At 36.3% G+C, this 14,375-nt stretch overlaps 1 protein-coding gene across 3 annotated transcripts; it reads right to left on the bottom strand.

Annotated features, from left to right (window-relative positions):
* Positions 1 to 10,944: 10,944 nt before the first annotated feature.
* On the bottom strand, positions 10,945 to 14,043 carry LOC120071309 (Tetratricopeptide repeat (TPR)-like superfamily protein). Of its 3 annotated transcripts, none has more exons than XM_090311358.1 (3): positions 13,291 to 13,784; positions 12,776 to 13,216; positions 10,945 to 12,600 (listed from the first exon to the last, which is right to left on the bottom strand). In XM_090311358.1, exon 3 carries the CDS (start codon positions 12,380 to 12,382, stop codon positions 11,081 to 11,083), a length of 1,302 nt encoding a protein of 433 aa, XP_090167484.1. In that variant the 5' UTR covers positions 12,383 to 12,600; positions 12,776 to 13,216; positions 13,291 to 13,784; the 3' UTR covers positions 10,945 to 11,080. The 3 variants fall into 3 exon arrangements, with proteins under 3 accessions (XP_090167484.1, XP_038879432.2, XP_090167483.1); XM_039023504.2 differs by having other exon boundaries at positions 13,060 to 13,216; XM_090311357.1 differs by having other exon boundaries at positions 13,060 to 14,043.
* Positions 14,044 to 14,375: the final 332 nt, after the last annotated feature.

Here is a 14,375-nt window from a genome sequence, read left to right as displayed (position 1 = left end):
ATTCTCTTCCAAGAACGTTGCATTTGTCGATACAAAAACTTTGTCTTCTTAGGGATCATAAAAGTATCCTCCCTTTGTTTTTATGGGGTATCCTACAAATAGGCATAATTTCGAACTTGTTTCTAATTTCTTAGGATTTTGTACCAACACATGTGCTGGAAAACCCCAGATACGAAAATGACGTAAACTTGTTTTTTGTCCTTTCCAAAATTCATACGGTGTTTCTGAAACACTTTTGAATGGAACAACATTCTGAATATAAACTGCAGTCTGCACTGCATACCCCTAAAAGGATTTAGGTAACTAAGCATAACTCATCATAGACTGAACCATGTCCAACAAGATTCGATTTCTTCTTTCTGCAACACTGTTTTGTTGTGGTGTTCCAAGTGTTGTGAGTTGGGATTGAATTTCATGATCTACTAGATAGTTTTAGAATTGCAAATCCATATACTCAGCACCTCGATCAGATCGAAGTGTTTTAATTCTTTTACTTAACTGATTTTCAGTCTCAACCTTAAATTCTTTGAACTTTTCAAGAGTTTCAGACTTGTGACTGATTAAGTAAATATAGCCATATCGAGAGTAATCGTCAATAAAATTGACGAAGTACGATATCCTCTTTGAGCTTTAACATTCATCGGACCACATAGGTCTGAATGTATAAGTTCAAGAGGTTCTTTGGCACGAAGACCTTTTTCAGAAAAAGATCTTGTTCTCATTTTTTCCTCAAGACATGATTCACATGGAGGTAGGGAATTATCTTCTAACTGATTTAGATGACCGTTTTTTACCAATCTCTCAATCCTGTTGAGATTAATGTGACAAAGCCTGAGGTGCCAAAGATAGGCATTAGGAGAAATTTTCCGCTTTTTATTATGAGTCTCAACTGTTTTAAACATCTCTATATTTAAAATGGCTCTTGATTCAATTGGTTATAATATTTGTAAGTTATTTACCTGTTCCCATTACATTCAAAAGATACACTATACATATTCTCTAATAGACAGGAAATGGAGATCAGATTTCTTTTCATCTATGGTACAAAGAACACATTCTTGAGCAAGATAAAAGAATCTCCAAAAAACAACTTCACATCTCCCACTGCTTCAACTGAAATGACTTCACCTGTTCCCATCTTGAAAGTCATCTCATATTAAGAAAGTCTTCTCCAAGAACTAGTTTCCTATAGAAAAGTGCAAACATGATTAGCAACACCTGAATCCAATATCCAGGTAAGGTGAGAATTTTACACTATACATGTTTCAACAACCAGTAAATCAGATTTACCTTGTTTAGTCTTTTCTGCTTTCTTTTCAGCCAGATATTTTGGGCAGTTTCGTTTCCAAGGCCCAACTTCTCCACAATGGAAACATTTTCCTTTGGGAGTTTTGTTTTTATTTTCTTTGCAGTGGCTTTCTTTTTCCCTTTTCCTTTCTTCGTCATTTGTATGGTTTTATCCTTAGAAGAAGAAGGACCAGCTCTCTTATCATCAATGGGTTTCATACCTGACGTTGACCCCTTATAAAAATTTTGGTTTGGAAATAACGTTTATTTCTTTTTCCTTCAGTTTCATCATTGATTGATAAGTTTGCAACTCATTCAACAGCGTCGTCAAATTATAAATGATTTTGTTCATGACAGCGTTTGTCCTGAATGACAGATAACTCTCTGGGAGAGATTCCAGTATCATGCTCACTTGACTCGTCTCGTCTATCATCGCCCCATGAGCCTCCAAAATTTTAAAATGAACCATCATGTCGAGAACGTGTTCTCTTACATTGGTTCCATCTTTCATGCGTGTTACATAAACATATTTAATGTCTTCATGTCTAACAGAAGATGACGGTTGTCCGAACATCTCCTGTAATGATGCCATAATCTCACGGGTTGTGGGCATGACCTCATGCTTCTTGTTGAGTACATCAGATATAGTTGCCAAGATATAGCCCGTGCTTTCTCATTCGCCCTCACCTACCTATCATAGACGTCCCAAACATTTCGGGTGGACGTTAAACTGGGAACTGGAGGACACTCCTCCGTCAACACAAACCTTAGATCGTCTACTACTAATATCGTATTGATGTTTGACTTCTAGTTCGAATAACCCTCTCTATTAAATTTATCAGAATCAAGCAATTGTATGATGGAGTTCGACATTGCTTAAACATTTTAAACAAACTCTATTAAATATGCATCTAAATCCCTTTTTAGCAAAACTAATAAAGTACCCAATAAATCTTTATTTACTTGTAACGATATTTAAGTGATTTAGAACAATTGCTACCATGGGGTAGTCAAGAATTCCTTCACAGAAGCAAGACAGTTCTTGACCAAATACTATTTCCAGAATAACTCATATTCCAATAGTTCTTTTGGTTATCGTTTTCGGTCAAGATCTTTACTAACAATTAGTAATTCTTGTAAGTGTGACCCGCCATTTTCAGATCTTATAGGACGATATGAATATGCCTCCGAGATAGAAGACAATATCCAAGACGGAACTATAAGACCCTATTTATTTTACTAAAGCCTGGGTTGTTCTGAATCCTATGTTACAACCCTCCATAGGGATCATCGTGGTTAACGACTAGCTAGTGCCGCATAAAAACGATAGCAGGTGTAACATATGAATCTCACGGTTCAAACTAATAGAGGAGACCGTAGGACAATGTTGACACATTTCCTTCACCCACTTATTATGAACTACCTCCCTCATTCACCTTGTTATTGACCATGCAAACACTTTTCTTCTAGAGCAGTCGAGGTAAAATCGACATGAAGTCGAGCATGGATCTCACGGTGTGAACTTCTAAGGACGTCAGAGCTAATAACTATATATCAAATATATTGTTAATCTCCCACTGAAGTGTTCTAAATGTTTGGGTATTTTACTTAGGCATGAAGACTAATTTCATACAACCTAAGTCTAGGTGATTTATCCAAGTATAACTCTTATAATTGGATTTAACCTACAATGTCTAGGTGATAAACCATTTTATTACCTCACATCGCTCACGCAAGCTCATGAAATCAGTTAACAACTCTCAATAGTTCGGTCATAATCCCTAGGTAAGAGGTGTTCCGTAAACTATCAACTTAAATACCCCCAGCCTTAGACAGGTTTATGAACTGATATGAGTTTGTAACCGTATTTTATAAGGTAACAATCTATTTTAACGTTTAAAATTAGTTGTTAACCTAAGTGAGCATGCAACTGTTATTTATTATGGATTTTAAACGTCTAACTAATTTTATAACAACTTACAAAATTTTATGCTTAACATCCACAACATTCAACAAAGGCATATAATATAATCATTATATTAAACATAACCCTAACATGCATACTATATATTATAACAATTATAACATACTTTCAATACTTCCTACGGTGGGGTTTTAAATCTACATGGCATACTGTACACATTGTAATGATATTTTTATCTCTTTAAGCATGTGGACAAATATGAATATGAATGAATGAACAAGTCCATGTCCCCGACAACGGCGCCATAAACTTGATACGCTAAAAATGGAATGTTGTGCTGTGTTATCGCTTATGCACACTACGTCTAAATATATGCGTTGCTAATGATATGCTTGTAGTATGCGATGGAGTAATACATGTCACAAGTTTCCTTGCACTGAAACCAAGTATAATTCCAATGCAAGTTTCTCAGAATAATCTGAGGTAAAAAACAGGGATTGTTTTCGTTAATGCGTTACTTTTGTGATACATGCGACCGATTTAACAATGAATAAAGAATGGTGATTTATACATAATTGTAAATTGCGATGAAAGTAAAAATGTGTTTATAAAATAAATCCTAAACTAATATGATACAAGATACATGATACATGATACTGAGGTCGAGAACTGACTGTGAAGTTGTACAAAAAATTGATGTATGTGATGGCAAGTCTTTATGAATGAAGCACAAGGAGAAAGAGTAAATAGTAAAAACATCGCAAGTTTGTTAATTGCGTTAAAGATGCAACTAAGGTTCCGCTTTCCCTTGGCGTACACCTCTCGGTGATCGGCCGCGTTCCCATATCTCTATGGTGAAACAGGGATGAACATGATGAACGCAAGGTTGTTTCCATTTCTGGAAATACTTCTCGCTTTAGTTAATGCATTCTTCCAACCTTCTCTCGATAGGCGGAATAACATCTTCACTTCTGCTCTCATAGGTGAAGATGCCATCGAGCATGCTTTAGCTAAACTTGATTATTTCCTTACACAAATTAATTCACTCGCTTAATTCTTACTATACCCAAGGAATTAGGAAAACATCATGGAGAAAATGGATTATGGATGAACGGAAAGAGACAGAGAGATGGCAATGGTAATTATCATAACATTTAATTCTAAGATTAAGCGTTCAATACATGGTGTGAGTGAAAGATTAGAGAAGATGAATACAGATGATGAAATAGAGATTAGAAACAAATACAGAAAGAGTGTCAACGTCTTGACATAGGTCCTGAACGGAGATTGTGTTTGTCGGCATGTGGAAGTAGGGGAGGAAAGCTTCCGTCTCAGGCTTGCTTTCCCGATAGAAGTGACCTTCGCACAGAGCTTCAGCTACGGGGATTGGAAGGATTCTCTACTCGGAGACTCACCTCTCGGCCTTGTCTCGTGGTTCTCCCGGATCTACTCTAGACAGTCGCTTCAGACTAATCTCTCTCCTAGAATCAGTATATGCATGTCTCTATATATACATGTATATTTTTCAGTGAATTTGTAGAAGCTATTTATAGGCGAAGCTTGACTCTTTGCATTGTGGTCCCCACTTTATAGTTAAGGTAATTCTTGAAATGGCGGAGTGAATATTCCTTCTATTACGCAATCAACCCGTCAGAAATGCACAACTGAAAGCTGTACACTTGTCAGAGTTTTTCGCAAATGCGTTGCTCTTTACATCTTCGATCTATCGCTGCATGTGGTGTTGTTTTTTATTACCGCATGCGATTGACATTGCGTTGATCGCTCAGCTCTTGATCGATTGTCGCATACGCCATCATTGCGTTGATCATTTTGGGCGCAATGAGACATAGATGCGTTGTTTATTTCGTCTTTGAGCCATGAACGCATGTGGTGACTGATTTCCTGCAAAATAGAAACTGGAACACTCTATTCTACCATCGCAATGGTGTTAGTGGTTGTATTGACGACATTTTATAATTTTTGCATTTCTTAGCCAATTTCTATACTATCGACACAACTTTTCTTTCTTTTAGCCGCAATATCTAAATCAAACAGTATAAATAACTTGTATTTCTACAAGTTATCATGCATATACATGAATTATTTAATTATTACATATATCTCATGCATAAATAATTAAATACTAACTAATATGGTTTTTGTTTTGGCATAAACAAGTAAACAGATGCCTAACTATTACAAACAGCTTCAAAATCGTCTTTGAACCGCTCCAAACCGAACCCAAGCATCTTGAATCGGACTAGATGAGTCTGAACCGGACCAACAAAGTCTAGCTTTTCTTCACATCGTATAACGCCTGGAACTAGACGATTGCTTAGCAACTGAACCTCAACAACGATTTTGAGCAGAAGTTGAAAAACTGGAACAACAGCTCAGCCTTCTTCACTTGTTTCTTCAATTACATCTTAATTTCAACTCTAATGACTCCAAATAAATTATGGACTCTTGCTAACATATATAAGCTCATGAAACAAGAGCCAATTACAAATTTAATTGAGAAATTAAAGAGAATTCACAAAAAACTATATCAATGCATCAGTTTCATATATCTCATGAAAAACACCCACCACACAAAAATTAAACAGAATTAAATGCTTAAATGATACTTTGATACCAATTGTTAGAATTAGAAAACATGCAGCGAAAGTATCAAGGATCCATAAGCATTCAAATTCACTAATTTTGGAAGAAACTAAAGCATGCTCATCTAAATAAGAGGGTTTTAGATCATAAATTTGAAGAACTCTTCAAGAACCTGATCAATCAGCAGCAGTCTTCACCAAAGATCATTGTGAACTATCTCAAGATCTTTCCACTATCCTCTTGGAGCTTTAAACCAAGTTGTGGGACTCAAGAATAGCTTGAAATGATGAAGAACAGAGAAATACTCATAGCAGCTCACTTTAAAGAACCCTTTCTTCTCACTGAAATTTTCTCTCAAAATTTATGTGTTATCCATCCCTTCAACTCACTCCAATCTTCTTTATTTATTGAAGATGAGTATGAAAAGAAGAGATGTGCATGGCTTGCAGCTCATGCGAGTATTAATGAAGAAGAAGAAATGGACTTTCTATGAGCATGAAGAAGATGATATTGGAAAATCAAGTTTTTCCATTTTTGTGCATGCGAATCGATTTTTCCATTTTTATTTTAAAATCAAAATATTGATTTAAAAATTCAATTTTGATTTTAAATAACTGAAAAATCATTTTCTAAAATTAATTTCATAAATTAATTTAATTTAATATAAAATATTAAATTAATTTTTGCACAATAATCATCTTCATATATTTAAATCATATTTAAATATATATTCTCCTATTTCGTTTAATTTGAACGCTTCAAATTAATTTCTCAAGCTACTCTAAAGCTTAACCATTTATGAGCTAGTAGGGGGACCTCGCGGACCTACAAATCATGGGCTCCAACGATTCGAGATTAAGTGGTTAAACTCATTAATCTTATCTAACTCTCATTTGTTAACTAATGGAACACTCCACTATAGCCCATAGTTGAACTCATCTCACTATATATATATTTTGTCCACTTTATAACCATAATTAGTAAGTCGATCCTTCGCAGGTTGTTCGTAATCACAGCTAGGTCAAAATTACCGTTTTACCCCTGTGAATACATCTTGTTCCTTAAGTTCTCTCTGACCCTCTAATGAACAATTCTGATTCATAATCTCTATGAATCAAATTCTTTTTCTATCATGAGAAGCCGGGGCCCCGATTGTTCAAGACCTGGAATCAGTATTTTAGAGAACAACATATCTTCTAATCCTTAATCGGGTAGGAGTGAATTCCATCTTGCAAAGCTATGTCCCCAACTATTCATCCGGTCTTATCCCCAAAATGGGAAGCTTATTGAGCAGTGTTATTGGACTACTCTCACCGTTTGCAGATCAAAGGATAATCCCGTACAAACAGGAATTCATAGCTAGCTCAGGATTAAGATCGAGTTAACTGAGGTTATTTGATAAATGAAATAGTCAGTTTTAACAGTAAACGATCGTTATAAAGAAAAGTGACTATTTTCGTGGTATAGTCTATATGCAAACTCATTGCATAGGATGCCTCCACTCACATGCCTCAACATGAACGATTTGTGGATCACATCATTTGTAGCACTTTACAACTTCTTATAACAACTACAGGATGGACTGCATCCAATAGTGTTACCAGGATGAGATATCCAATTTCATCCATATACTTATTAGACCATTTAGGCTATATACTGTCAACTTGATCTTGTTTATGTCATTACATAAAGTTACAGTATTCAGACTATAGCCAAGGATACGTTTATTGGATTTCCATAATAAGATGAAAAATCAACAAGTCATTATTATTGATAAATAGAATGTTTAACGTGAACTGCGAGTTCTAGGACATTCCCAACATTATGTCCATTCGATATAACCATGATTAGTAAGTTAATCCTTTACAGGTTGTTCGTAATAACGGCTGGGTCAAATGACTATTTTACCCCTGAGATTACCTTTTGTTTCTAAGTCCCACTGATTCTCTAATATACAATTGGTTTGTGATCCGATCAACAAACCGAGTCCTTCTCGGGCCAATGAGAGGTCGGGGCCCTTGTTCAAGACCCAGAGTCAGCACTTAAGGGAACAACCTCTCTACTATCCATGAAAGCAGGTAGGAGCGAATTCCATCTTGCACCCTATGTCCCCAGCTATCTACCTGGTCTTACCCCTAAAGTGGAGGTTTATTGAATCGGCACTGTTGAGCCAACCCTCACCCATGCAAATTTAAGGATAATCCCAAATAAATAGGAGTTCATAGTTAGCTCAGAATTAAGGTCAAGTTACCTAGGTCATCACTTTGAAATAATCAGTCTTAGACAGTAAACAACATTATAAAGTAAGAGTGACTAATTTCGTGGTCTGATCTTGTACAAACCCATTGCACAGGACGCCCCCACTGCTCTTGTCATGACATGTACGAATTAAGACTAGTTTGTCTGTAGCACTTTACAACTCCTTGTAACAACTATAGAGTGGGCCGCATCCGATAGTGTTACCAGAATAAGACCCAACCTTATTCATATACTATAGATCATTTTGACTATTTACTCAAACCTGATCCACTTTTATGTCTTCACATAAAGTTCAAGTATACATATAATAGTCATGGATCTTTTAGTTTATTGGATTTCTAAAACGAAATAAGCGATTCATAGATTCAATAACAACTTATTGAATTTTCAGAATAAGTTTTATTGTTTACAAACCACGAGTTTTAGGACATAAAACCCAACAAATAGTCAGCCTCGACTCTTTCCTTTGATCACTGTAATTCCAATATTCCTTTTAGAGGCTAGGTAATTTTCTTAGGATAGTTTGTGTGTCCTAATTCTTGAAATTACTACTTAATTTATTCAATTGTTGTGAACCCTTTGGGTGGATTTGATTTATTAATAATAGAAATTCGGTGAATTTTTCTGACAAACTAATTTATTGAATTTCTTTTATGCAAAATCATTCTAGCCTGTGCATAATTTATTGACTAAGTTGCACGTATTAGGATCGCATGTTTAGGCTCTAGACTTTTTCTGGCCGGATTCATGTATGCCCTAGTATAATCCTTCCCAAATAAATCATGCTATAAGATGTGGTTGTCTGGCTTGTAGTGTGTCTCGACAATTGAACCCTTTAAATTAATGCTTTTCAGTTTTAACTCGTATGTCGCTAAGAAGGAAAAGTTTAAAATTGAATTAGGGTTAATTTAGATTGTTATCTAAATTGGCTAATTGGGCTATTATAATTTATAATAGGTTGAGAGGTTCACATAATTGAAGAAATTAACTAGTATCTAATGATAGAAAATAAAAAGCATACAAACTAATCCCAAGATTTTTCACTAATTTGATTCAATCCTCTTTTCTGTGCTAACTCTTATTTATTCTTTTATGTTTGGTTTTTAATTTATTTTGTAAAGAAAATCAAGAATCATCAAAACTCCCTTTTTACTTGGAATTCATTAATTGGTCTAAGTTAATTCAATAGTCTCCCTGTAGATTCGACCCCGATCTTACCACTCTGCTATGTTTGTAGTATAAGTCTTGGATCGGTAAAAATAAATTATCTTTTCTTGGGTCGGGTGCGGTCATGACATGCTAGTCTCGGAGTTCGAACAATGTCCATGTGTATTTATAAAGAAATCACAGTCAAGATTTACTATGATAACTGTATATGTTGATGATTTAAATATAACTGGAACTCCTTAAAAGCTTTCAAAGGCAATAGAATATCTTAAGAAAGAATTTGAGATGAATGATCTCGAAAGAACAAAATTTTGTCTTAGCTTGCAAATTGAGCATTTAGCATATGAGATATTTATTCATCAGTCAACTTATACAAGAAATTTTTTGAAAAGGTTCTATTGCACAAAGCACATCCATTGAACATTCCAATGGAAGTTCGTTCAATAGATGTGAAGAAAGATATATTTTCAACTCGAGATGATAATAAAGAGCTTCTTTGTGTTGAATTACCATATCTTAGTGCTAGTGGTGCAGTTATGTATCTTGCTAATAATACAAGATCAGATATTGCATTTCAATAAATTTATTAGCAAGATATAATTCTTCTCTAACAAAAAGACATTGAAACAAAATTGAGCATATACTCCGCTATCTCAAAGGAACGATTGATGTGGGTTTGTTTTATTCAAATAAGTCGAATTTTGTTCTGGTTGATTATGTAGATTCTAAATATTTTATCTGATTCACACGAAGCTAGATCTCAACCAAGTTATCTATTCACATGTGGAGGAATTTTTGCATTGTCACGATCAATGAAATAGACCATAACGACTACTTCCTCAAATCATGCTGAAATTTTTGCAATTAACGAGGCTAGTCAATAATTTGTATGACTAAGATCAATAACTCAGCACATTCGTGTAATATGTGGTTTGTCTTCTAGTAAAATTATTCAAACGATATTATACAAAGACAACACAGCATGCATATCCCAAATCAAAGGAAGATATATTAAAGGAGATAGAACAAAGTATATTTCACCAAAGCTTTTCTACCCTCATGATCTTAAAGAAAATGGTGACATCACCATACAACAAATTTGTTCAAATGATAACCAAGCAGACTTATTTACAAAATCATTACCAACTATAACCTTTAAGAGATTGGTGCACAATATTGGAATACGACAATTCATTTTAAGAGTATTAGATTATATGAAATATGTACTATTTTTTCTTCACGAGTATATTTTTCCCAATACGTTTTTTTCCTAGTAAAGTTTTGACAATATAAGGGGAGTATTATAAATAACACAAATTATGTGTAAAATAAATACCCATTCTTAGTGTTAAAAAGACAAATGTCATTCTTTCTACACTCCATGTATATATAGTCATGTACTTTGTAAATACTCATTCTTGATGTCCATATAATCCACCCAAATTGTCCATAAATAATGACATTTGGTGGGTTTTGAAAGACACCCATTAGACAAAATCCATGAAAATTGGAGAAAGTAAGGATTTTAGAAAAATTCCTTATTTCATATTTTGTTAATTTATTTATACATTATGCTTTATTTATTTTAATATCTATTTATTTTATTATATATTATTTTAAATTATATTTTCTTGATATCCATGTTCTCATTGTCGTACGTCGTTGTGCTCCTCAAATTCACATGAAGAATTTTGAACTTTTGATTTTGCCTTCAACTTTTTCAATAAATGCCCATTTTACCCTTCAAACTTATGCCTGCAAGTGTTTGTTAATAGAAATGGTGTGCTTGTTTTCCATATTTACATTACATTTTTGTAAGAAAAAATACAATAAATAATTCTACCAACGATCACCACAGGAACACATGCCACCTTCAAATTGATGAAACCGGATTCGATCCCTCACTACTATAGCTCTGCAGAGCACTCTTGAAACTAGTTTTATCCATGTATGGCAATCATCACAGATCCGCAGATTCTTTGATATACTGATCTTTGCCCCAGGACTAGTTTTCAGGATCGCATAAGCCAATGCCACCTTTTCGCTGTGAAATGATAAGTTCTCTTCCTTCTCCTCTTCAGAGATATCCATGAAAACCAACTCTGTCACAGGCATATATCCCTCTGACCGAGTTCTCTTCATCAAACTGCACAGCACTCTGTATACTGCATCACTTTCCGGATGCGATCGATCACCCGACTTGAAGTTTTGAATGGTACCTCCCAACTCAATCCAGCTTTTTCCACATTTCTTACGAACTCCATTGATTTTCATCATCTTTCTAACTGTTGCTGCATGCTCCCATTTGTTGAGAGAACAATAGATATTTGATAATAACACGTAATCTCCACTCTTACGATGAGACATATTTGCAATAGCAACTTCTGCGAGTTCTTGATTTCTGTAAATTCTACAACCACTCAGAAGCGTCCTCCATGTGACAACATCTGGCTCTATTGGCATTGCCACGATTAGGGAGTAGGCCTCTTCCAGAAACCCAGCTCGGCTATAGAGATCAACCAGGACTCCGTAATGCTCAAGCTGTGGCTGAATTGAATAACGGCTTCTCATCCATTCAAAATACCTGCGGCCCTGGTCAATTAAACCACCATGGTTGCAGGCTGTTAAAATACCCAAAAAGGTGACAGCATCAGGCAGAACATTCTCACGCTCCATCATCAAGAATAACGATAATGCATCCGTTGCAAGGCCATGAATAGCAAGCCCTTTGATCATCGCATTCCAAACTGAGACGTCACTGTGAGGGACGCAACTAAACATTTCCTTTGCAATTTGGATGCTACCACACTTTGAGTACGCGTCTATGAGTGCACAACTTAATATAGAATTAAGCTCAATTTTTTTCTGAGTCATCAGAGCATGAACCCACTGCGTGTTACTTGGCGTTCCGAGCTGAGCACATGCATTCAATACGGAAGCAAATGTAAATCCGTCCGGCTGAATATTTGAGTTCAGCATCTGTCTAAAGAATCTAAACGCCTCATCATAATGTGCATTCTTCACACAACCTCCAATGATTGAGTTCCATGTTACCACATCACGGTAAGGCATTTTATAAAATACCTCATTAGCAAATTTGCACTCCCCGACTTTCGTAAAATTTTCAATGAGCAAGTTCATTTCAACTAAATCAAGATGCTTAGAGCAGAGTAGATCAAGAAGTTGATGGACCCGATTAAGGCAACCGGCACGTTGATAAGTCGATACTAGAGAGGTGATGAGAGCTGGGTAGCTTCCATATCCAAATTTAATAATCCGTGCATGGGTTTCAATAACAGTTTTGGAACTCAAGGGGACGAGTCTGCAGGCTTCAAGAACACGAAAAAGGGTTTGATAATCTGAAATAGAGTTCACGAGGTGATAAGTTAATATGCCAGTGAAAGGACATTCAAATTCAATAGCAACCAAGGGTAGCATCTATGTCACTAATTACGGAGATGGAAGAGGAAAAATCATATCCGGATCATAGAGGCAACAGAGGATAGGTGCAAAGGGGATACTGAATTAACTTACCCTAACTTGCTTCTAATCCAAAGTAGAATTTGAGTCATTAATTTCGTTATAATTCCAGGGTACAGTAGGGGAGCGAGGCGGAGGCAGGAAAGAAATGCAGCGAACTCACATGAAATTGAGGAGTGATTGCCGATTAGCAAGATAAATGCAAACAAATGGAATCGTGTATTGAGATTAGAGAAGTGCAAGAAGTATACTATCTATCTATATATATATATATAGAGAGAGAGAGAGAGAGAGAGAGAAGAAGAGGTGAAAAGAAGTACGAGTGAAGAAAGTGGAACCTTTGGAATTCCAAGCGGGCACTGATAAAGCAGGGGGGGAGTTAGCAAGAAGGGCGGAAGTAATCCTTCTGCGATCCAAGTATCTTTGCTTCAGCAACATCTTCACTTCTGACCGTGTATTTTTCCTATAGCCCTCCTCGGTCACCGATGCAGTAACCTAACACGACCCAACGCCAGAAAGAAGATCCTAACCAAAATCTTCAAGAAAATTCTAAAAGACTCATATCTTACCCAAAACTTCACCACAAGCCAAAATCCGACAAACGGCGGCGAACGAAGGCAGTGACTGGCGGAGATCGGCGACTGGGCTCGGGCGGCGGAGAAGATCTAAACGAGCGGCTTGACTGGGGAGTCGCGGCTGAAGGACGGTGGCGCTCGACGAGCTCCGACGCGAACGACGATGAGGGTCGCGACGGGCTGAGCGGCTCGCTGGACGAGCGGCGAACGAGGCTGGGTGAGGGAATGACTGGCGCTGAAGTCGGGGCTGGTGAACTCCGGATCTGGCGCGACGCGGACTAGGAATAGCGTTGGTGGCTTCGGAACGCAGACGGAGAGCGGCACGCGGGCACTGAGGCGCGACTGACTCAGATCTGGCGTTCGACTTCAGCTCCGGACAGATCCAGACGATGGCGAACAGCGAGCGGGGCGAGGTTTCAGCGGCTGGGGGGGGTTCGGCGTGCGTGAGGGAGAAGAAAAGGTTTCTTTTGTTTTATATAAATAATAATAATCATAATCATAATCATAATAACTTAAAAAGGAAATAAAATAAAATTTTTATTTTATTCTTTTCTACTTTACTTTATTAAATTTCTTTTCTTCTTACAATAAAATTAATTCTTACTATTAATTTTCAAATTGAATAATCTCCAACGTCAATAATTAAATTCCCGCAATTACACAAGTCCAAAATTTCGAAATTGCCCTCAATTAATAAAAATTACTGAAATTACATTAATAATAAAAATTCGGGATGTTAAATTCCGTGCTAGGCACCATAATTTAGATTTATCAAGTTACTTATTGGAATCTGGAAATTAGTTTTGGAAGTTGTGATACCTCTTGTTGCATATATATATATATATATTTATTGAGGAGTTTGAACATGTCCGAGCCTGTACGTTATGTTATGGTGTGAGTTATGGGATTACTCATGGTATTTATTTGTATATGATGCATGATTAGACTAGTAGGGGCGATATATCATCTCATCCCGATGCATGTTTATTTACAGGGGACCGATGTGAACCCTGGACCCTAATTTCTCTACTTGAGTATGTTCCCTACTGAGACCAGTGTGGTGAGTAGGTTAATGTGGA

Source organism: Benincasa hispida, chromosome 2, assembly GCF_027475165.1.
Source record: "Benincasa hispida cultivar pf3 chromosome 2, pf3_genome.v1.1, whole genome shotgun sequence".
Taxonomy (NCBI): Eukaryota; Viridiplantae; Streptophyta; class Magnoliopsida; order Cucurbitales; family Cucurbitaceae; genus Benincasa; species Benincasa hispida.
The sequence above is the reverse complement of the archived record's forward strand: the minus strand, read 5'-3'. Positions and strand labels throughout refer to the sequence as shown.

Excerpts from the sequence above, each read along its gene's own strand:
- LOC120071309 (XM_090311357.1), bottom strand. The coding sequence starts at position 13,159 with ATGTTGCTGAAGCAAAGATACTTGGATCGCAGAAGGATTACTTCCGCC. Across the intron at positions 12,601-13,059 it reads GCCCGCTTGGAATTCCAAAG|ATTATCAAACCCTTTTTCGT; the intron begins GTTCCACTTTCT and ends ACTCTATTTCAG.